The sequence below is a fragment of the Pristis pectinata genome, chromosome 8 (genome assembly GCF_009764475.1).
Source record: "Pristis pectinata isolate sPriPec2 chromosome 8, sPriPec2.1.pri, whole genome shotgun sequence".
Taxonomy (NCBI): Eukaryota; Metazoa; Chordata; class Chondrichthyes; order Rhinopristiformes; family Pristidae; genus Pristis; species Pristis pectinata.
In genome coordinates this window covers 95079166-95102223 of record NC_067412.1, presented here as the reverse complement: position 1 = coordinate 95102223, position 23058 = coordinate 95079166, and the positions used below count along the sequence as shown (strand labels likewise).

The 23058-nt window shown below is 42.5% G+C and overlaps 1 protein-coding gene across 2 annotated transcripts in view; it reads right to left on the bottom strand.

The window, feature by feature from the left end:
• LOC127573037 (LON peptidase N-terminal domain and RING finger protein 3-like) overlaps positions 1 to 20459 on the bottom strand; it is a 45552-nt gene extending 25093 nt beyond the window's left edge. For both annotated transcript variants that reach the window (XM_052020813.1, XM_052020814.1), the window contains exons 1-6: positions 19747 to 20459; positions 7947 to 8065; positions 7709 to 7831; positions 6843 to 6986; positions 4891 to 5125; positions 2399 to 2483 (exon numbers count right to left, since the gene is read on the bottom strand). In XM_052020813.1, the coding sequence (XP_051876773.1) occupies positions 2399 to 2483; positions 4891 to 5125; positions 6843 to 6986; positions 7709 to 7831; positions 7947 to 8065; positions 19747 to 20377 (1337 nt within the window). In that variant the 5' untranslated portion in view covers positions 20378 to 20459. The remainder of the gene's footprint in view (positions 1 to 2398; positions 2484 to 4890; positions 5126 to 6842; positions 6987 to 7708; positions 7832 to 7946; positions 8066 to 19746) is intronic.
• Positions 20460 to 23058: the final 2599 nt, after the last annotated feature.

Genomic DNA, 23058 nt, shown 5'->3' with positions numbered 1-23058 from the left:
CCTTTGACCCATCCCCCGGTGGATCTGCTCTCCCCTCCTCCCCCGCACCTGCCCATCACCATCTCTTACCTGCATCTACCTATCACCACCTTGTGCCCACCTCACCTCCCCTCTTTTGTCCACCTATCACTGCTCTGCTTTTCCCTCCTATATATTGGGCTTCTCCTTTTCCTATCTTCAGTCCTGAAGAAGGGTCCTGACCCGAAATGTTGACCGCCTGCTTTTCTCCACAGATGCTGCCTGGCCTGCTGAGTTCCTCCAGCATCGTCGTGTTTTTTCATCTAGATTCCAGCAGTCCTTTGTTTCTCTTTTTAGTAATGTACATGGAGTAACTTGGAGGAACTAAAATTGTTGAAATTTGAACTAATGGGGGGAAGGTAGATGGAGATATTAAAGTTTATGGTGTTTGTAAGAAGAAATAAAAATGCAGATTGGAAGTATATGACATAGAAAAAGAGGGGAAAATGACAGGGAGAAATATGGACAATAATTTATAATGATCTGGAATGCACGACCAGAAAGGGTTGTGGGACAAGACTTTCAAAGGGAATTGGATAAATGCTTGAATGGAAATAAAAATCCCACAGGTATGAGGAACAGACCAGACAATGGGAATAAATGAACAGCTTTTTGATGGAGGCTGGACGGGAATAATGGAGAGACAGACCCCACTCTGTGCAACACAACTCCATCAGTCTGCTTCCTATTCTCCGTGTACATCCATGACTCTGCCCCAGGTGTTGAGATAAGGTTAATGTAATCAGCCAACATGAGACTGATCCCTGCAATGTGAGCAGACTCCTCCGATATGATTTGTTGCGTTCTAGAAGTGTCCACATCAGTTACAAAACAATTTACACAAGAGACCCAAATCTCTCGATAACTTTAAACAGCACCAAGTTATAATGTGGGATAACTAGAAAGACTTTCTTTTATAAAGCACCTTATGATCTCAAAATATACCACAAGTGTTTGAAATGTAGTCACTGTCATGATTTAGAAAATATGACAGCAATTTCCACATTAGGAAGCTCCACAAACACCATTAGATAATCCAATAACCAGTTTAAATGCTATTGCTGAGGGATAAACAGTAGGAAGAGACAGAGTAAATCTCGACGGTCTAAGGTATGGAGGGAGGTTGAGCAGGCTGGGACTTTATTCCTTGGAGCGTAGGAGACTGAAGAGTGACCTTATGGAGGTGTATACAATCATGAGGAGTACAGATAGGGTCTTTTTCCCAGGGAAGGGGAACAAAAAACTAGAGGGCACAGGTTTGAGGTGAGGGGGGGAAAAGATTTAAAAGGAACCCGAGGGGCAACTTCTTCATGCACAGGGTGGTCCGTATGTGGAATGGGCTGCCAGCAGAAGTAGTTGAGGCAGATACAATACTTAACATTTAAAAGACATTTGGACAGGTAGATGGATAGGAAAGGTTTAGAGGGATATGGGCTAAACGTGGGCAAATGGGACTAGTTTAGATGGACATCTTGGTCGGCATGGACGTTGGGACAGAGGGCCTGTTTCCATCTGTATTACTCCATGACACTCAAACACTCATTGTATTGTTATCAAATTCTTTTGGCATTGACATAGCATAATGGGCAGGCACGGTAGTGTAGCGGTTAGCGTAACGCTGTTACAGGGCCACTGACCCAGGTTCAATTCCGGCCACTGTCTGTAAGAAGTTTTTATGTTCTTCCCCTGTCTGCGTGGGTTTCCTCCGGGTGCTCCAGTTTCCTCCCACATTCCAAAGACGTACGGGTTAGGAAGTTGTGGGCATGCTATGTTGATGATGGAAGCGTGGCGACACTTGTGGGCTGCCCCCAGAACACTCTACGCAGAAGATGCATTTCACTGTGTGTTTCGATGTACGTGTGACTAATAAAGATATTTTATCTTATAATGCCTATCCAAACTACAAAAGAGTTTGACATGAATATGTTAGCTGCCCTTACTCATCAATCAGGAATCAGTTAATAGTGCTCTCTGGTTTAGAAGGACTGACTTGAGCATAAACAATCAAGTGCAATGCTAATGGAGTGCTGTACTACCAGAGCTATTGGTTAAAACGCTAAACTATCATTCATGCAGGTGAATGTAAAAGATTTCAATACACAATCTAAAGTGCAGCAGGTTAATTCACCTTGTGTACAAGCCAATATTTATCCCTCAACTAACACCATCACACTGCCCTCTGGAAGCTAGTGGGATGTATATTGGCTGTTCTACTCTCTACATTATAACAGCGATTTGACTTCTGAGGATCATTGTTATTGGTAAATCATTCTGGGAACTCCAGAAATTGTGGTGCTACATAAAAGCAAGTCATTTATTCAAAAACATTAAGATATGTAGGAGGAGTAATGTTTAAAGAATTATAGGAACTTATGTATACCTCATACACAGGGAACACTCCAGGTCAAATGGATCCACAAGGTCTGATTGGACATCATGTTCTCTGCTGGGACTCTGTGTTCTAGCTGCACATTTGAATCAAACATTGTAAAGTACATCAGTCAAACACTGTAATGTGATATAGAATAAAAAGCATTTTACTTTTAGAAATATTTCCAATAAGAGCCTGGAATTTTTGCTTGTCATCCACAGTTACAGGTCAGTCTTAGTTGGATTGAACTCCCTGAAGCAAACTTCCACAAAGAAAACAAGCTTCTAGATCCAAAACAGGTGCAGATGTCTGGGACTCTCACACCATAATGTGTAAAATTGTAAGTCTTATATCCTGTACTTGCACACAGGTGATTATCACTGCTGTTGGCTGTGTCTCAGCACTGGAGACACCAAAGGCGGAGCATGAACCTCGGCACTTTCCCACCACCTACACAGGGAAGTTTTCTCACTGCAGCTGCACCAGGTTAGGTCCAGTGCTCCATGAGCCCACTTCTCCCACTTACCTCTACTACTGGGAGAGTCTTGCACAAGGGGACAGAGCAGTTTGTTCCCGGGTGGCTTCTCTCAGGGCTGCAGGGCAACAGTGTGCCCCTGAATGACAGCAATTGGAGCTCTGATTGGAGCAGCCTGAGACTCCACTACAGCACAGACTTAGAATGGCCTTTGCCTTCATCTCAAGGAAACAAACGCCCAGCTGCTCTAATGCTGCTGAGGTTGGCATCATAACTGGACTGGAAATGATGCATTCCTGGCTCTGCATGAAGATGTTGGAGGTGGACCCCCCCCCCCCCCCCCCCCCCAGGCTCTTTCTCGCCAAGCAGACAAGATAATTCTTTTATGCAGTAGAATTCCAAAGATGTACGTGTTAGGAAGTTGTGGGCATGCTATGTTGGCGCCGGAAGCGTGGCGACACTTGCGGGCTGCCTCTAGAACACTTTACGCAAAATCATGCATTTCACGGTGTGTTTCGATGTACATGTGACTAATAAAGATATCTAAATCTTAATCTTACAAGCAGAGCACCATCACGGGCACAACCCTCCCGCCATTGAGGGCTTCGTGAAGAGGTGGCGTCTCAAGAAGGTGGCATCCATCTTTAAGGACCCTCACCATCCGGGACATGCCCTTTTCATGTTACTACCATTGGGGAGGAGGTACAGGAGCCTGAAGACCCACACTCAATGTTTCAGAAACAGCTTCTTCCCCTCTCCCACCAAATTTCTGAACGGTCCATGAACCCATGAATACTACTTTGTTATTCCTTTTGTTTTGTAATTTGTAGTAATTCCATGTCTTTGCACTGTACTGCTGCCGCAAAACAATAAATTTCACGTCATCTAAGTCAGTGATAATAAATCTGATTGAAGATAAGGTGTGGTTACTAAAAGCAGAGTGTAGGAATTCCTTCTCGCAGGGGGTGGTGAATCTCTGGAGTTCTCTGCACTGGAGGGCTGTGGAGGATAGTTAATTGGGGTATTTAAAGAGAAGGCAGTTAAAGTTTTGAAAGATCAGGGAATAGAGGGCAAAAAGGAACTGGGACAGAAGAGGAGTTGAGAGCTGGAGCAGATCAGCCATGATCGTATCAGATGGCAGAGCAGGTTTGAGGGGCCGAGTGGCCTACCCCTGCTCCTATTTTCTTGGGTGGGTTCTTGTGTTCAGCAACTCCTGTCACTTTCAATTGGAGAGAAACAGCTGGGACAGCCTCACAGATCTTCGAACCAAATGAAAGCTGCCATAGCCGATTCAGCCACAACCTCAGGCTGAACCAGCTATCAAAAACCTTTAATGGTTCTGAATCTTTCCTGAATGTCTTTGACATTCACAAAACATTCAAGGACTACTAAAAAATAAAAACGTTAAGAAATTTTAAAAAGCTTAAAAATACTAAAAGCACAAAAGCAAGTAAATATATTTATATTAACTCAATTAAGTAAAGGAGCATATTATCTTGCAGCTACTTCTGTCCCTTGCAACCATTGCTCTCCACTGAAATGAAGGGAGTTGCTGAACTTACACCGTGTTCAACCCAGGAAACTGCAGAGGTTGATGCTCTTCCATTGAACTCTGTGCAGAGTTCAGTGTTGAAACATTGTGGAAGACAAGAGTTCTGTGTCTTCTGATTTCCCATACTCTTGTACAGGAGTCCTAAACTTCTATATGGTTTCTGGGCTAACATAGAAAGGGTGCATGATGAAGAAAGACTTATAAAGAAAACACCAAATGTTCTAGTTTGGAGACTCATCAGAAGCACGTAAAACTGGGCCTTTAAAAATACCGTAAAATATTCTGGAAAAACTCGTAACCCAGTGCAAGAAAATCTGGCTCAGTCAATCGGTGATCTCAAGTATAAATCACAGAATGTTATCTCCAAAGCACCGATGAAAATCGATGATATGAAAGACCATGGACTTAGCAGAACACAAAGCTGTTAAACACATCAGCTTAACTCCCACGGATTAGTGTGACTGAAAGCCATACCTCGCTTGAAGCATTTGCTGTTGTCTTCGATTGTTTCAGCCTTATCGTCGTTAATAAGGTCATATTTTGTTTTCCGGGTGTTCCTTTTTTCAGGACTAGTCAAGGCGAGCTGAGTGGATGAATTCTTCAGTGTATCTTTATTATCACCCAGCACTTGTGCAGTCTTGGTTAAATTACCGCATGAGTGAGCCTTCCATTCTTTCCTGACCCCAATGTCAGCTGTATCTATATTTTCCTCCAAGAAAATAAAAACAATGGACTCAATTCCACAAAAACACCAAATCTTATCCTGTATGATCACAGCTTTGTTATACAAAGACTCTAAACACTCTAAAGTAGCCCAGCAAAATTATGCAACCATAAAAGCTTATGCATTATTCGATTTAGAGCTTGTTAAACCATCACAGAATGTTCGTGCCAGCCTCGTTGATGAAAGGGCTTTTCTCAGAATATCATTACTTCAGGCACTGTAGAACTGGCTTGATAAAATATTTTATTTACCATCTAACTGGTCTTCCCTGAGGTGGTCATGACCAGATTTCCACACAAAAATACTTGAAAGTGTTTATTATTTATTCTGATGCTCAAATCTCTTCATGGAATTATTTCTTCTTAACTCTACAATATCCTCCAGTCCTGCAACTCTCTTCGAACTCCCCATTCCAGCTGCATCAATATCCATTACTGACATACTTCAACACTCACATCCACATCTTTGGTTGACTGACCTCTGGAATTCCATCCTCAACCTTTCCACTGGCTAACCTCTCCACTAACCTACCTCTCCATTGGCCAACCTTTCTGCTGACCTACCTTTCCATTGGCCAACCTCTTTGGCTCACAACCTTCAAGATGCTCCTTGAAATCAACCTCTTTGACCAATCTTTTGGTTACCAGTCTTTTGGTTTGTTGCCAATTTTTGATCTGCTGAGTACCTTAGCACAGTTAACAACACTAAATGGGCTCTGTATAAATGCAAGTAAAGTGTACCCCCATGATATGGCAGTTCGAGTAATGGAAATTCACTCTTACGGAATTCACAAATCACTAACTAAAGGCTTGAGATATGGAATTTATGTGAAAAATAAGGTATACAGGGAACTGAACTAGTTTAGCAAGGACAACAATCGCAGGCTGCCAGTTCATGGAGGGAGGCCACTTAAGAGATTTGCTTTGGAAACTGACAAGGCAATTCTTCCATTGATACTTGTAAAATGATACTTTATCAAATAATGTAGCATCCACTTTGAGTTAACTAAAACAACAACCCTTTGTCTTCTGCCAACAATACAATCAGAATTCCCTTGCCCATTGACCATGCACCCATGGGTGCATTACTATTGGGAAAGAAACTTCCTGTAGGAAGACATCTCCACTTACAACATGGGATTCAATGGGAAAATAGGGTTTGTGTTATTGAAAATCGTGATATGGTTTTCGAGAAACACAACTCCTCCCTAAGCAGGGATACACTGCAGATGTTTTTATCGATGTTTGACTACTTATAACAAAAGAAACAGAAAATCACATGCACAGGAAAGCAGTCACTTCTACTGTTTCAAGTAAGCACTGATGTAAAGGATGAAATATTATATTCCTTTAGAACATAGAACAGTACAGCACAGGAACAGGCCCTTCGGCCCACGATGTTGTGCCGAACTAATTAAACTAATAAATAAACACCTAACTAAACTAATCCCTTCTGCCTACACAATGTCCATATCCCTCCATTCTCTGCACATGCCCAGATCCTCTTAGATGCCTCTATCGTATCTGCCTCCACCACCACCCCGGCACACTGTGTAAAAAACTTGCCCCGCACATCTCTTTTGAACTAACCCCCTCTCACCTTAAATGCATGCCCTCTAGTATTAGACATTTTGACTCTGGGAAAAAGAAACTGCCTGTCTATCTATGCCTCTCATAATCTTATAAACTTCTATCACACTTACCTTGCGAGAGTTTTCTAATACATTGCTGGCGCTGAGTGAATTGACAATATCTTTAATTCGAGATCGTGGAGATAAAAGATGCATCATATCAGGTAAACACTGGCGCATATTTTCCGCAATGGGTGAAAGGAAGTCACTCAGGATCTGAAGAAGTGTAACAAGTTCTCTTATTTTTTTTCAAATGGTAAAACAAAAGGTTGTTACATGAGTTGACGTCGAATTTTGATCCTGCCTACAAACTGTTCTTAATTGAGTTTCTGAAATGAAACTATTTATTTGGTGTAAACATTCTGTATTGGTTAAAGGTCATGTTTCAAGTTTGAAAGTTACTGCTGTATTTCTGTAGAGAAGTTATGAAAAATATTCTTTGAATACATTTGCTTTTTGTGGCTGAAAATGGAATGTTTGTTCTGATGTACCCAGCTTCTGAATACAAGACAACTGTAAGAAATGGAGTCCTGTTCAGTTCCAGAAAAAGAACCGGATTTAACACAAAGTTAGTGACCCAATGATGAAGGAAGTCCAGGAGAGGGTGTAAAATTAGAGCTGAGTTCTTTATGGGTGATGCCAAGAGTTACTTCTTCACACAAAGTCTACAATTCCCTCCCCTAAAAAGCTGTGGAGGTTGGAAGTCAAAGGAAAATTTCAGAATTGAGGTTGAGACATTTTTATAGGAATGAAGCCTCTGTAATGACTGCCCAAATCTAAATGAGTAGCAGGCCAGCCTTGAGGTTCTGTATTTTCTTCCTCTTGGGTTCCTTTAAATACTTTACAAATGTGAGTTTTTTTTTATTTCAACCTACACTAAATGACGCTATCTTTATAGTTCATGCTTTCTACTCATACAGTACCGAGAGTTTAATTACCTTTTGGGCTTCCAATTTTGCTGTTTTATTTTCTGAATCTAAAGCGATACAAATTATATACTCTTTCAAAGCCTGGTCCAGTTTTTGAAGTCCAGCAAGGGCCTGTGCTTTTCTTAGGTGACCCTAACAATAAAACACAGCAGTTGTTCAGAGCACAAATATTGCTTGTCTTTCAACATACCAACCAAGGTTGTAATGATGAGACTAAAGGAACAAGGGGACTTTTAGGAAACCTTACTTTGGACCAGGTGGGTTGGAGGTTGCAGGCAGTATTTCCATCATGCAATGCATCTTCAAAGTATCTCATACTTGCATTAATTTGTGCACGGTTGCTCAGTAGTAAATGGTCTTTGGGTGCTGTAAACAAATCACATGTAGATGAAAGTAAGAATCAAAAAATAAATTACTGCTTTGCTTTAAATGCATAAATTTAACTGAGGTACATAACACAAAAATACTGAAGATGCTGGAAATCTGAAATAACTTTAGAAATGCTTAGAAGGTCAAACAGCTTCTGTGGAGACAGAAAGCAGGCCAAAGTTTCAGGTCAACATTCTGATAAAATGCTAACTCTATGTCTCTCTCCACAGGTGGCGCCTGAGCTGCTGAGGATTTCCAGCACTTTCTGTCTTTATTGCATTGAGGAATGTTGTCTGTATAATTAATCACACCTATTAATATATAATCATGGCTGACTTTAATCGTCATATAGACTGGGCAAACCAAATGGCCAGTAAAAGTGTGGAGGAGGAATTCATGGGGCATGTAAGAGATGGTTTTCCAGATCAGATGGCAGAGGAAGCAATGAGGTAACAAACTATATTTGATCTAGTTTGACATAAGAAGTGTTGGCTGATGATATGTAGTTAAAGAATCTTTAGGAAACAGAGGTCATAATATGATGGAACGATATACAAAATATACTGACTGTAAGAGTCAGGAAGTCACGTTGCAGCAATATAAAACTTTGGTCAGGCCACATTTAGAGTATTGTGTGCAATTCTGGTCACCCCGTTACGGAAAGGATGTGGAGCCTTTGGAAAGAGTGCACAAGAGGTCTACCGGGATGCTGCCTGGATTAAAGGGTATGAGCTAAAAGGAGGTTGGACAAACTTGGGTTGTTTTCTGTGGAGCGTCGGAGGCTGAGGGGAGACCCGATAGTAGTTTATAAGATTATTAGAGGCATAGAGAGAGTAGACAGTAAGAATCTTTTTTCCCCAGTGTAGAAATGTCAAGTACTAGAGAACATGCATTTAAGGTGAGGAGGGGAAGGTTTAAAGGATATTTTTGGGGCAAGTTTTTTTTGAGTAGTAGGTGCCTGCAACGTGCCTCTGGTGTAGTGGTGGAAGCAGATGCAATAGTGTCATTTAAAAGGCTGTTTGACAGACACATGAATGTGCCAGGAATGGGGGGATACGGATCATGTGCAGGCAGGAGAGATTTAGTTTAATTCGGGATCGTATTCGGCACAGGCGATGTGGGCCGAAGGGCCTGTTCCTGTGCTGTACTATCCTATGGTTCTATATTCTAAAAATTGTGATTGATTTAATTCAATGTGAAACAAGGGTCTTTAAAATGAATGAAGCAAACTCTGAAGGCAAGAGGTGTGAGCTAGCAATGGAAATCTGGAAAGTAGGGCAGTAAACAGGCAGTGACTAACAGTTCAGAAATTATATGTAATTACAAGCAATACATTTCCGATTATGGCAAAAATAAACTAGTAGCCCAACTGTGGCCAAAGTTGAAGACAGTTATTAGATAGGAACAGGTGAATAATATTGCCAGAAAAGCAGTAAGTTTGAGGATTAGGAAAACTTCAGAATTTAACAAAGCAAATCCAAGGCATTGGTAAGAATAAGGAAAGTAAAATGCAAGAGTAGACAAGCAAACAACAGAAAAAGATTGTAAAAGCTTCCATGAACATGAAAAAAAGGAAAAGATAATGTGGACTTCTTATAGGCTGAGACAAGACAAGTTATAATGGGAAATTAATAGCAGGGAAATTAAACAAATATTTTGAGTCTGATACAGAAAACCTCCAGAAATAGCAGAGGACTACAGTTCTAGATGAATGAGGAACTCAGAGAAATTGGTATTAGTATAAAACTACTATTGGAGAAATTAAAGGGACCATAAAATGATAAGTCTCCAGGACCAGATGACCTGCACCCTAGAGCTTTGAAGGAGGTAGCTACGGAGATGGTGGATACTCTCGGTGTCATCTTGCTTGAAGAATGATTCCCAGGGACTGGATGGTAGTAGATAGAAGCCTATTATTTAAGAAAGACGGACAGAGAAAGCAGGGAGCTATGAACCAGTTAGTCTGGCATCAGAAGGTGAGATAATGCTAGAGTCTATGATTAAAGAAACGGTAACAAACAAAACACTTAGAAAATGATAATAGGATGGAACAGATTTATGAAAGGGAAAGTTTTTTTAGGTTGTGACTAGCAGAATAGGCAAGGGTGAGCTAGTGGACATGAAAAGGACTTTGATAATTGCCATGTTATTAAACAAAATTGGTCTGGGGATAATTTCATTCTGTAGTTTGAGGATTGGTTAACCGACAGAAAACAGAGCCCTGTGACTAACAGGGAGCCACAGGAATGAGTACTGGGTCCCCAACTGTTCAAAATCAATATCAATGATCTGATGTAGGGATCAAGGATAATACATACAAATTTTCTGATGATACATTGCAAGGTGCTGGTGTGTACCGTGAGATGGGTGCAAAGGTACTTCAGCAGGAATATAAGCATGTTAAATAAAGGGCAAGGATGTGACAGGTGGAAAATAATGCAGAAAAATGTGAGGTTATCCAGTTTAATAGAGAGAAAAAAAAACAAAGGCAGATAGAGCTCTTTTGTTCCCACAACCACTCCCCATGTGATGGCACTTTCCTATAGAACCAAAGGAGGTACAACACCTGTCCTTTCACCTCTTCCCTTCCTACCATCCAGGGACTCAAACATTCCTTCCAGGTGAAGCAGTGATTCACGTGAACTCCTTTCAATCTAGTATACTGCATTGGGTGTTCACAATGTAGCCTCCTCTACACTGGAGAAACCAAACACAGATGGGGTGATCACTTTGCAGAGCACCTGTGCTCAGTCTGCAAGTGACTCTCAGCTTTCTGTGGCCTGCCACATTAAATCTCCATCCCGCTCCCAGTCGGGTCTGTCTGCCTGTGACCTCCTGTGCTGTTATAATGAGACCCAACATCAGCTTGACGAACAACATCTCACCTTCTATTGGGCATGTTGTAAACTTCTGAATTTGATATCAAATTTTCCAAATTCAGGTAGCTTGCTTTCCCTCTACGTCTCAGAACTGGGCACCTCTGCTGCAAGGAATGCATTTGAGACATCAGCTCAGATTTTCTCTCTTTTTGTGCAGCCTGAGCTACTGAGCATAACCCACAACCCTGTGAACAGCAACACATTACACACCTTTGTGTTATCACCCTCTAACCCATTTGACTGGTCAACTTATCCCCACAGCAATCCTGGCCTCAGCCTATCACCGATATTCCCCTTGTCCTATCCATTCTTCCCGCCACCTTTCCTGCAACTTAAACTCCTTGTCTGTGTTTCTCAGTTCCAAAGAAGAGTTTTCCACCTGAAACATTAACTCTGTTGCTCTTTCCGCAGATGCTGCCTGACCTGCTGAGTGTTTCCAGTATTTTCTGTTTTTATTGAAGATACCGATTTTTATATATAAAGGAAATCAAGTGAAAGTGGGTTAGTTCACAGCAGGTGAGAGGGGCCGAATGGCCAACTCCTACTGATGTTCCTCATGTTCTTAACTTCAGGTGGGGAAGTAGTGCTGGGCTTACAATGTCTGCAGCCAAACAGTTCTTTCTTTTATTCCCTGTAATTTTCTGAACAATAAATGAAAATTTAAAGTTTCCTTTTCCATCGCCCTAGTTTTATTTGCCAATGTATTAAAGAACTAAAAAGAGTGAAGAACTGCTAAATTCCAATGTGTTTTATTCTAGTAGAGGCCAGCATGAACTCCATGAGCCGAATGGCCTCCTTCTGTGCTTCTTGGCCTCATTTGACTCCCCAGCTGTTGTAGTGGAAATCAAATCCACACTTCATGTGGAGCTCAGGTATATTTCTCAGGAAGAGGGATAAATGGGAATGGCACCCAAGGGCAGGCATGGTAGTGTAGTGGTTAGCATAATGCTATTACAGTGCCAGCGACCCAGGTTCAATTCCAGCCGCTGTCTGCAAGGACTTTGTACATTCTCCCCGTGTCTGCATGGGCTTCTTCTGGGTGCTCCGGTTTCCTCCCACATTCCAAAGACGTTTGGGTTAGCGAGTTGTGGGCATGCTATGTTGGCGCCGGAAGCGTGGTAACACTTGCGGGCTGCCCCCAGAACACTCTACGCAAAAGATGCATTTCACTGTGTGTTTCGATGTACTTGTGACTAATAAAGATATCTATCTATCTATCTACATTTCTCCAAAGTTTTTGCCCACAGTGGCTTTTTGAGTGGGCGTGTCTCTCCAGGCACAGGATGAGACAACTACATCCAAAAACATGGAGGGCTGGATTGGGGTTTTCCAGAATAATATTGTTGACTAATCTTTTTGCTTTCTCATGAAATGGCTGGCAAACTGGGAGGTGGCTGCAGAGAAGGTTTCTGATCACGATGCTTCAGCTACTGGGTGTGCAGCAGAAGTTTGTTGGGCCAGCTGGTCTTCCTCTGACACTCATTTTCTGTACTGGCCTACCTCCTTCCAATTCAAGTTTTCATCAAACAAGTTGTTGAGCTATAGTTACTCTACTAGCCGGCTCAGGTAACTATTTGTCAGGTGGCCCAAGAACGGTTGAAGTGTGGCATAAAATAATTCTTTAACATTCGAGACATCTTCCTCTGTCAGTCTTTTAATAGTCGTTTATTTGTGGAGGCATGGGCAGCAACAGATGTTAACATTGATGCACTTTGCTAGAATAATTGGCCACTGTAAATTGCCCCTGGTGTGTGACTGAGTGGTAGAATCTGGGGGAATTGATGGAAATGTGGGGGAGAGTAACGTACCATTGGTGCAAATGATTGGCACAGGCTTGGTGGGCTGAAGGGCCTGTTCCTATTCATGATAGTGTAGTGGTTAGCATAACTCTATTACAACACCAGCGACCCGGGTTCAATTCCGGCCACTGTCTGTAAGGAGTTTGTACGTTCTCCCCGTCTCTGCGTGGGTTTCCTCCAGATGTTCCGGTTTCCTCCCACATTCCAAAGACATACGGGTTAGGAAGTTGTGGGCATGCTATGTTGATGCTGGAAGCGTGGCGACACTTGCGGGCTGCCCCAAGAAAACTCTACGCAAAAGGTGCATTTCACTGTGTGTTTTGATGTACATGTGACTGATAAAGATCTCATCTCTCATCTTAACTTTCACTGCACAATCGCAATTCAGGCTCTAATTTTTCAGTTTTTATTTCTGATTATGGTTGGGGTTTCTTTCAGTTATTTGGTGTTTTGAGTTATTATTTAAAAAAAGCTTCAATAAAGAGATGTTTCAACTTTCAGTCTTCATAAAGTGTGAGTAAATTGAAATGGATACTAACAATGGCACATTTTCAACACCATATTAATACCAAAACATACCACCAACTACCGTGTCACCATTGTAACACTGTTGACAAATGCAATCAGCAAATAGATAGAATTAGTCCATAATCCATTTGTGTTTTTGATAGCCACATGTTGCATTAAAACAAAATTAATAAAACTGAAAATGCTGCAAGGTCAATATTTATTGCCGAAACAAAGTTTAATCAGTGAATAAAAAATAATCTCTCCAAAGAAGCCTTTTGGGTGGTATTTATTTTTCAGTTTTTAACTCTTGGGGACTTGGGGGTACTCGTACAAGATACCTTAAAAGTTAACCACCAGGTTGGATCGGTGGTTAAGAAAGCGAATGCTATGTTGGCATTCATCTCGAGAGGTATAGTGTATAAAAGTAAGGACGTGTTGATGAGGCTCTACGCGGCGCTAGTGAGGCCTCATTTGGAATACTGTGCGCAGTTTTGGGCCCCGCATCTTAGGAAGGATGTGCTGACGTTGGAGAGGGTTCAGAGGAGATTTACGAGAATGATTCCAGGAATGAAAGGGCTTAAGTATGATGAGCGTTTGTCGGCTCTTGGACTGTACTCGCTGGAGTACAGAAGGATGAGAGGGGACCTCGTAGCGACATTTAAAATGTTGACAGGTAAGGATAGAGTAGATGTGGCTAGGCTGTTTCCCTTGGTGGGCGTGTCCAGGACCAGAGGGCACAATCTTAGAATTAGAGGGTACAGTTTCAAGACAGAGATGAGGAGAAGTTTCTTTACCCAGAGGGTGGTGAAATTGTGGAACTCCTTGCCACGCACAGCAGTGGAGGCCAGATCAGTGGGGGTATTCAAGGAGGAGATAGACAGATATTTAAATAGTCAGGGTATCAAGGGATATGGGGATAAGGCTGGCAAATGGGATTAGAATAGTTTTTTTTTCTCTATCTTTTTTCCCACCCCATTTCTTTTTCCCTTTTCCTTGGAGCAGACTCGATGGGCCGAATGGCCTGCTTCTGCTCCCTTATCTTGTGATCTTGTGATCTTAATGGCTAATCAAAACTTTAAAATTGCATTATTTATATCAATAAAATTAACAAAACATTGCATTTTAACTGGTTCACATATTAGAAGCTTCGTGTGTGGAGATTTCTGATTGACCCAATTTTCCACTAAGGTTATACAATAGCTGCTATATAATCATAGGACACAGTGAGAAAATGCAGGATCACATCTTACACAACACACCCTGTCCCATTAACCTCAATTTATAAATAGGTTCTCGATAGCACAGTTGTTATGTTATTAGATTAGTAGACCTGATAATCCAGAGATGCAAGTTTTGGTCCACACTAAACAGAACATGCAATCGTGGAGTGATTAATCCACGGAAGGTGACTATACAGCTCATGAGGCCTCTAGGACAATCCACCAGATACATTCCCCTATTCTTTCTCGCAGCTCTGCAAATTATTCTTTCTCAAGTTCCTGTCCTATTCCTACGTAAAGGTGCCGATTGATTTATTTCCTCCTTCATTACAAGAGCCAAGTCCAGATCATAATTACTCTTGGCTTAAAAATGTGACGGCACTGTAGCGTAGTGGTTAGCACGATGCTATTACAGTGCCAGCGATCGAGGTTCGATTCTGTCGCTGTCTGTAAGGAGTCTGTACGTTCTCCCGTGTCTGCGTGGGTTTCCTCCGGGTGCTCCGGTTTCCTCCCACATTCCAAAGACATACGGATAGGTTAATTTGGGTTTAAAATGGGTGGCGCGGACTCGTTGGGCCGGAAGGGCCTGTTACCACGCTGTAAATAAAATTAAGAAAGAAAATCTTCCTCACATTCTTTTTCTATCATTTGCCCCAAATTTTAAATCCATGTTCGGCTAACCGAAACAGCTTTCCTCTTATCAATACTATTCAATCCAACCACAATCTTGTTCACCTTGATCAAATCTTCTCTCAACCTCCTTTGCTCCGAACAGCCCCAGTTTCTCAGTCTAACCTTGCAGCTGAGAACCCTCAAATCCAGTAGATCTTTTTGCACTTTGTCTATCACCTTCAAATCCTTCCCAGAATTGGTTGCAATACTCCAGTTGATACTTAGCAGCACTTTGTAACTTCCCTGCTTTTGTATTGTGTCTCTGTTTATGAATCCCAGAATCCTATGTGTAACTCTCAACAATTCACAGATCTATGCATAAATATACTCAGTCCCCCGTTGCTTCTTTACACTCTAAGTTGTACCAAATACTTTAGGCTATCTTTCTTACTCATTCTGTGACACTTCTCTGTATTAAATTTTAATCTGCAACTAAAAATAGCTGATATCTATTCAGGTGACTATAAAAGTAACCGAGAGCTGTTAAAAACTCAAATGGTGTGCTTTAGGGAAAGAGAATGCCGATCCTTTCATTGCATGGCCTCCATGTAGTCCCAGACCCACAATGATATGATTGAGATTAAAACATAGAACTTTGAACATGGAACAGTACAGCACAGGAACAGGCCCTTCAGCCCACGATGTCTGTGCCGACCATGATGCCAAATTAAATTAATCTCATTTATATCTCTGGTCTATTTCCCTCAATCCCCTGCCTGTTGATGTGCTATTTAAATGTTGCTTTCATACCTGCTTCCATCATCTCCCCTGGCAGTGTGTTCCAGGCAACTACCACACTCCTTGTAAAAATCTTGCCTTACAAATCTCCTTTAAACTTTCCTCCTCTCATCTTAAATCTATGCCCACTAGTATGTGACATTTCCACCCCGGGAAAAAAGACCTTATCTACCTTAGCTCTGCCTCTCATAATTTTATACACTTCTATCAAGTCACCCCTCATACTCCGACGCTCCGGAGAAAACAATCCAAGATTGTTCACTATCTCCTTACAGCTAAAACTCTCTGATGCATTAAATTAGAAAGACATTCAGTTGTTGTGTTGAAGCCAAACTGAACATGACATCACACCAAGCGCCATATTAAACATTAAGACAACAATTAATCACAAACATCTAAGAATTTAGGGAAAATAATCCCAAATTAAGTCACATTGTCAGACAACAGCTAACTTTGTACCACCCTCAGGGATCACCCCTTTCAATCTCCATCACAAACGCGTCAGGAGGGTCTATTAATGAGAGGCAGGAAACAAGAGAGTAGTCCTGGGGATCTTCAACATTGCTTCCAGACCCTGTAGATTCGAATGGCACTGGGTCAAATATGGGCAAGTTTACCACCTGCCGATTACCACCTTGCCCTCCACGTTAAATAAAACTGAGGGTAACTGGGACACTAAATGCATCCTGAAATGGAAACTTAAAAATAACGTGAAAACCCGGCAAAGCTTACAAAACATTGATGCAAAACAAAGGAAACAGCATGCTACCATCAGAGCCAAGAGCTCCCACAGCAAATGGACCAGACCAAAGTTCCAGAAGCTTCCTCACATCTATCTGTGAAGGTGGTGGACAAGTAAACAGCTAATGGTAAGAGAAGTCTCCAAGGACGTCATTGTCAGGGCCCAGCATGTGAGTGCAATAGATAAAGCTGAGGGAAATGCAAATATCTTCCCTGAACTCCCTGGCATCACAGAGCTCTATCTTCACCTAACTCTATTCACTTTACACAATATTGACAAACTGTTTAGTGTACTGGGTACAGCAAAGCTACTGGGACAAGACAACAAGACATTGTTGTACAAGAAGTTAAGTTGTACAAGACGTTGGTGAGGCCACATTTGGAATATTGTGTTCAGTTTCGGTCATCCTGCTATAGTAAAGATGCCATTAAGCTGGAAAGAGTGCAGAGGAGATTTACGAGGATGTTGCTGGGACTCCAGGGAACGAGTTGTGGAGAGAGGTTGAGCAGGTTGGGACTTTATTCACTGGAGCGTAGGCGAATGAGGGATGATGTTATAGAAGTGTATAAGATCACGAGGAGCACACAGTCTTTTTCTTGGGATTGGGGAATCAAGAACTAGAGGGCACAGGTTTAAGGTGAGGGGAGAGATTTAATAGGAACCTGAGGGGCAACTTTTTCACCCAGAGGTTGGTCAGTATATGGAATGAGCTGCCAGAAGAAGTGGTTGAGGCAGGTACATTAACAACATTAAAAAAGTACTTGGACAGGTACATGGATAGGAAAGGTTTAGAGGGATATGGGCCAAATGTGGGCAAATGGGACTAGGTTAGATGGGAATCTTGGTCGGCATGGACCAGTTGGGGGCCAAAGGGCCTGTTTCCATTCTGTATGACTCCATAACATCTTGGCTGTAGCGGTGAACCTTGTACTTCAAGACCAGACAACTGAAGCAGAAAAACAATCTGCTGGAGGAACTCATCTGCTCCAACAGCATCTCTAAGAGGAAATGAATTGTCAACATTTCAGGTCCAGACCCCGCGTGAGTCCTGATGCATTCTCTCAACCTGAAACATCGACAATTTCTTTCTCCTCCACAGATACTGCTCGACCCGCTGAGTTCCTCCAGCAGATTGTTGCTCCAGATTCCAGCATCTGCAGCCTCTTGTGTCTTCAGGCAACTGTTCCAGTACAGCCACAACACTGGGATTTTACATGGAAAATTGCCCAGCTATGTCCTGTCCGCAAAATAGCATATCTATTCCGGATAATCCCACCAAACCATTCTCCTATCTGTCATCTGTAAAGTTACGGAGGGCAATACCAACTATGCTCTCAAAAAAATTCTTCCTCACCTATCGACCCTCAGAAGTGAAGGGAAAACGACTGCCCTTAACGTCAAGTAATTGGTGAAATAGAAACAGAAAATGCTGGTAATACTCAGGAGGTCAGGCAGCATCTGTGGAAAAAGAAACAGTCAACGGTTCTGGTCTGGGAATCTTCATCAGAATATTCGTCAGATGAAGGGTTGCAGACCCAAAACACATATACTGCTCAACGTGCTGAGTCTTTCCAGCATTTTCTGTTTTTATTTTAGATTTCCAGCATCTGCAATTTTTTGATAAGCATTGACTGAGTTCTGATAAACTAATTCAATGAGAATTGGGGATTATCTGCCTTGTTGCATTTACAACACAAAGGAAGAGAGTGTTGTTGCTGGAGGACAATCGCCTCACCCCCAGAATAACACTGCAGGAGTTCCTCAGGGCTTCGTTCTGGACCCAACCATCTCCAGCTACTTATCAAACGACCTTCCTTCCATCGTCAGAGCAGGTTTGCTCATGCTTGAAGAATGCTACTCGTCAGATATTACAGCAAGCCACGTCCACATGCAACTAACATGGACAAACATTCGGACTTGACAATTCACACTGCCACCTCTGTTGAATCCCTAACACATCATGGGGGTTACCGGGGTAGAGGAAGCAACATTAACCATAACGGAACTGCAGCAACTACATAAATACTGTGCTTAAACCCAGGATGTTCTGCAGCGACCCATTCACCCCACTCACCAATCTTTTTCTACCACCGACAAGGGTCAAATGAAAAAATGTTCCCCACTTATCTGGAGGTCTCCTCCTTGACACCATACAGGACAAAGGTCGTCTACTTGACTGGCACCCCATCCACAAACATTATTAATTCCTTCGCTGCTGGTACATTGGGGCTGCAGTCAACAAAACCCACTGCCCAGGTTAAACTGGCAACCCAAACCCTCGATAAGGAGAAGCAGGTGCATGGGAACACCACCGGAAGCTGGTTCCCCTCCAAGTCACACGCCATCCTGACTTGGAAGTACAACCACCAGCTCTCCGTCATTGTTTGTTCTACATCCTGAAACAACTAGAAGCACTTTTAGCACAGTCTACTGCTCTAGAAGTTGGCTCACCACAGCCCTTTTGTTTCCTGGCACTTCTGTGAAGTTGTGCCAGGACAATTGTAATGTGGAACATGTTATGTGGTGGTCAATCGTTGTAGGTCATGTGGTTTTTAATAAGACGTTTGTAGTGAAGATGCACACTTGTGGTGTAGGACCAAACCCTGGGCACTTAAATATAGGTAGGGCACTAACAATTCTTCCCAGGTGGTCAGGAAAAATAATTTACCCAGAGAATATTTAGACTGTGCACCTCACAGGGTGTAGAGGGAATGATGTATTCCGAAGAAAAGAGAAGGCTATGCTGACATGAAAAGGGTGGGGTGATTCTGGGGTGGAGCTGAAACTCTGGTAAGCACAGACCAACTGGGTTCAAGGGTCCAATTCTCTCCTGCAAAGACAATGCATTAAAAGAAATCAATCTTGTCAAGGCCAGTTAAGGATGGGCAAACTCGCAATCCAAGCCACACTCTTCAATGGTACATTAACTTGGCACATTCTCCACACCCTTATTCAGCTACACTTCCCAACATCAGAACTTTTGCCACTTATCCACCTCGACTTTTTTTTAAATTATCTCCGGACACTCTATGATCTCTACTTAGAAGCAGAGCGACTGGTTTTAGTGTCCCAACTGGCGTTAACTGCATTGTTCTGAAAGAAATGAATGGCACATTACCTAACGCAATGGCTTCGTGGTACTTCTCTAAGGCAGCCTGTGGTTTCTTATTCTTGTACAAGACGTTCCCTTCGTGCCTAAGAGTTAGTGCTCTGGTTTCTGCCGAGAAGTACTTGTTTAAGAAACTGTTCAAAACCACGTTGATTCTGTAGGTGCCGGAGGCGGAGAGTTTATCTTTGCAAAGTTTGCAGTGAGTTGCCGAGGCTCTGTTGCCTTCTCGCTCTCTCTCCAGACAGTTCTTGCAGTAAGTGTGGCCGCACTGCAGGGTGACCGGCTCGTACAGAGCACCCGTGCACTTGGGGCAGCCCAGCAAGCGTCTGGGGAGCTGCTCCCCGTCCGTCCAACCCTGGCTGGTCCTCATGCCCTCCGCCAGGCGTTCGACCAGTAACTCCAGGTGGTGCGGTCGGAGGGTACCCTGCTGGGAGAGGTGCTTGTACTCCTCCAGGGCTTCGGCCAGCCGGCCACCCATGGCCAGGCAGTGGGCACGCCTCAGCCTCAGCTCCTGCTCGTCCTCCTGGCTCGCCCGCAGCTGGCACTCGTAGATTTCAGCGGCCAGCTGGAAATTCCTCGCCCGGAACGCCTCGGTCGCCAGTTCCAGCATCTCCTCCCTCCCGCAGCCTTCTGCGCCCATGGCTGCGCTCGGCCACCCGCTCACTTCCCCGGGACTGACTCCATCAACACTGTACCAACCCCTTGTTACCCTCCCTCCAGTTCCGACGAACCTTTAACCAGAACAAAAAAATGTGTTACATAAAGCGAGATCACATGACTCCCCTTCGCCGCCTCCCATTGGCCTGACTCATGCTGTTACAAAACCACCAAGTTCAGTAATGTTTTGTTTGTTTTGAATTATTTTGGGGGAATTTGCACCACGGGCATCTCTGTCTGTTCTCCCTTCGCCCTTCTAGCTGCTTCGTTTATCCCCAAAGCCGCTGTGGATAATGTCCTCCAATTATACCAGACACTAGTGGACACAACCAATGGGTTTAAATCTGCACATTCGTATTTTTTTCCAGGGGAAAATATGCAAGAGATCTGGAATATGCATCTAGATGATAATAGATTGTAGCATCAGCACATTGCCTCAATCTTTTACCGATATAAATATCCCAATGCTGAAGGGTGCCTTTGCAGCTCTTGGTTAAAATGTTGTTTGAGGTTTTGCAAAAATGTTTCATTATCAAAACTGCGATTAGTTTATTTGTTCATATTAAAACCATACCGCAATGGCAAATCCGATCGTTATCAAAATAATTGAGAGGCGGCAACTTATTCTATGTTCAGTAAGTCTAAACAAAAATATATTTGTTATGGAATAGTTCTGTCAATGACTGGCGTCGATCAATTGGGTGTAATTAACTTTTGTTCACAGAATGTTCTCTTCCTTTGAATGTACGTTATGTAGATTACATCACCCCCTTACATAAGACACAACCCTCCGTCCTTTTATATAAAATAGAGCCTCAAAATTGCATTTGCAACTTTTCCTTGTCCAGGAAACTAGAGGAAGCTGGAGACAATTCACAAATGCACGTTTCCCCTTTATCTTGTAGAGTTAGGGCGCTGGTACATTGCTATAAACAATATGATTAAAATTATAAACATTTTAATCAGTCGAAATTTGCAATCCTAACACGCGCGTCATGGCTGTAAGAGTTTGTTTATATCCGAAAGTAAACATGCAAATTTGAGCAGTAACCAAAAAACGTGCAATTGAGGATAATATTAGTGTTTTCTTTAAAATAGTGCTATCAAATTAAATTGGTATTTTTTGTCATAAATATTTTAAGTAATGTGGTCTACTTAAACTAAACATAGGCTAACTTTAGAAAATTGGTTATGTAGTTGTGTTTGTATGTTGGTTTGAGAAGTTACCATCTCTCACCGTCCCAGACACGAGGCATTACTGCACCACGCACTCGTTTGTTATTGAGAACAGAATAGGGTCTATTACTTAACAGTAATATTAAAGTGGTAAGGTTGTTGCTTGCAATGACCTTGTTTATACCGTGCACGCATGTTACATATACACGTGTCCGAAAACGCGAACCATTAATTGTAACTATTGAAAGGTTTTGTAGTTGTACAGTGTTTGCAGGGTCACACTCTGTTGGTAAAGCCCCAATTGTTTTCTTCTTCTTCAGTGGAAAACCCATGTGAAACTAAAAGCGATTGTAACGACACCAAGGGATTTCAGCTTCAGTGGACCAGGCACCCTTTGCTTTATCTACATAGGGTTTGAAAGGGGTAGCTTGTTACCGGGCTGGTTAAACAAAAGTCTTTATATAACTTCGATCCTGTTGGCAAGTCAAAATACCGCAGATGCTGGAAATCTGAAATAAAAACAGTGAATGCTGGAAACACTCAACAGGTCGGGCAGCATCTGTGGAGAGAGAAACAGTTAACGTTTCAGATCGAAGACCCTTTGTTAGAAACCAGTTGCTGCTACTAAGCAGTCCCAGCATCTTCGTTTTGTATTTCCAGATCGTGTAGGATTATGAGTGGCAAATCTCAATTAGGCTGGTACAGGCTCACAACTTAATCTTACCAACAAATAAAACAAAGTCAATCAATCAAAAGAGGATAAAGTAAGCATATATCCTGAAAGTTATATAACTAGCAATGAAGCCCCACCCCTCACCTCTTTACACTGGCTACCTCCTCTCTGACCTTTCAGTCCAGTTGAAGGGTCTCAATTTAAAACATTTACTGCCCATTTCCCTCCACAGACGCTGCCTGACCCGCCGAGTTCCTCCAGCAGCTCGTTTCTTGCTCCAGATTCCAGCATCTGCAGTACCTTGTGCCTCCGTCTGGCAGTGATTTAGAATAGGGGTCTTTCTCCAAGCTTGCTGTCTTCTCAAACAGCAGTGAAGATACTGAGACCAGGGGAGTTGAACTGAAGGACCCGACGTCCAAAAACTTCAGATGCCAGAAATCTAAAATAAAACTCAGAGAATCCTGGAAATGCTCAGTATGTCAGGTGGCATCTGCAGAAACACCGACTTAATATTTTAGGTCAATGACTTTTCAACAGCACTGCCTAGTGCCTGATAAAAACTGGCAGATTATCTGAAATTGTTGAATTCAGCATTAAGTTCTGGATGTTGTAAGCTGGAAGCTGAGATGCTGTTCTTGGAGTGAAATGAAACAGATATATGGATGTGATTCTTGATGCAGAATGTGTCCATAGAATCTATATTGAAACTATTCAAAACACTGCTTTCAGTTCAACAGGAGTGTCTTGTCTGTATTCTGTTAGATTGATGCTCTGGTCGATTTAGGCAGCATGTTTTGAGACACAAATAAGATTTC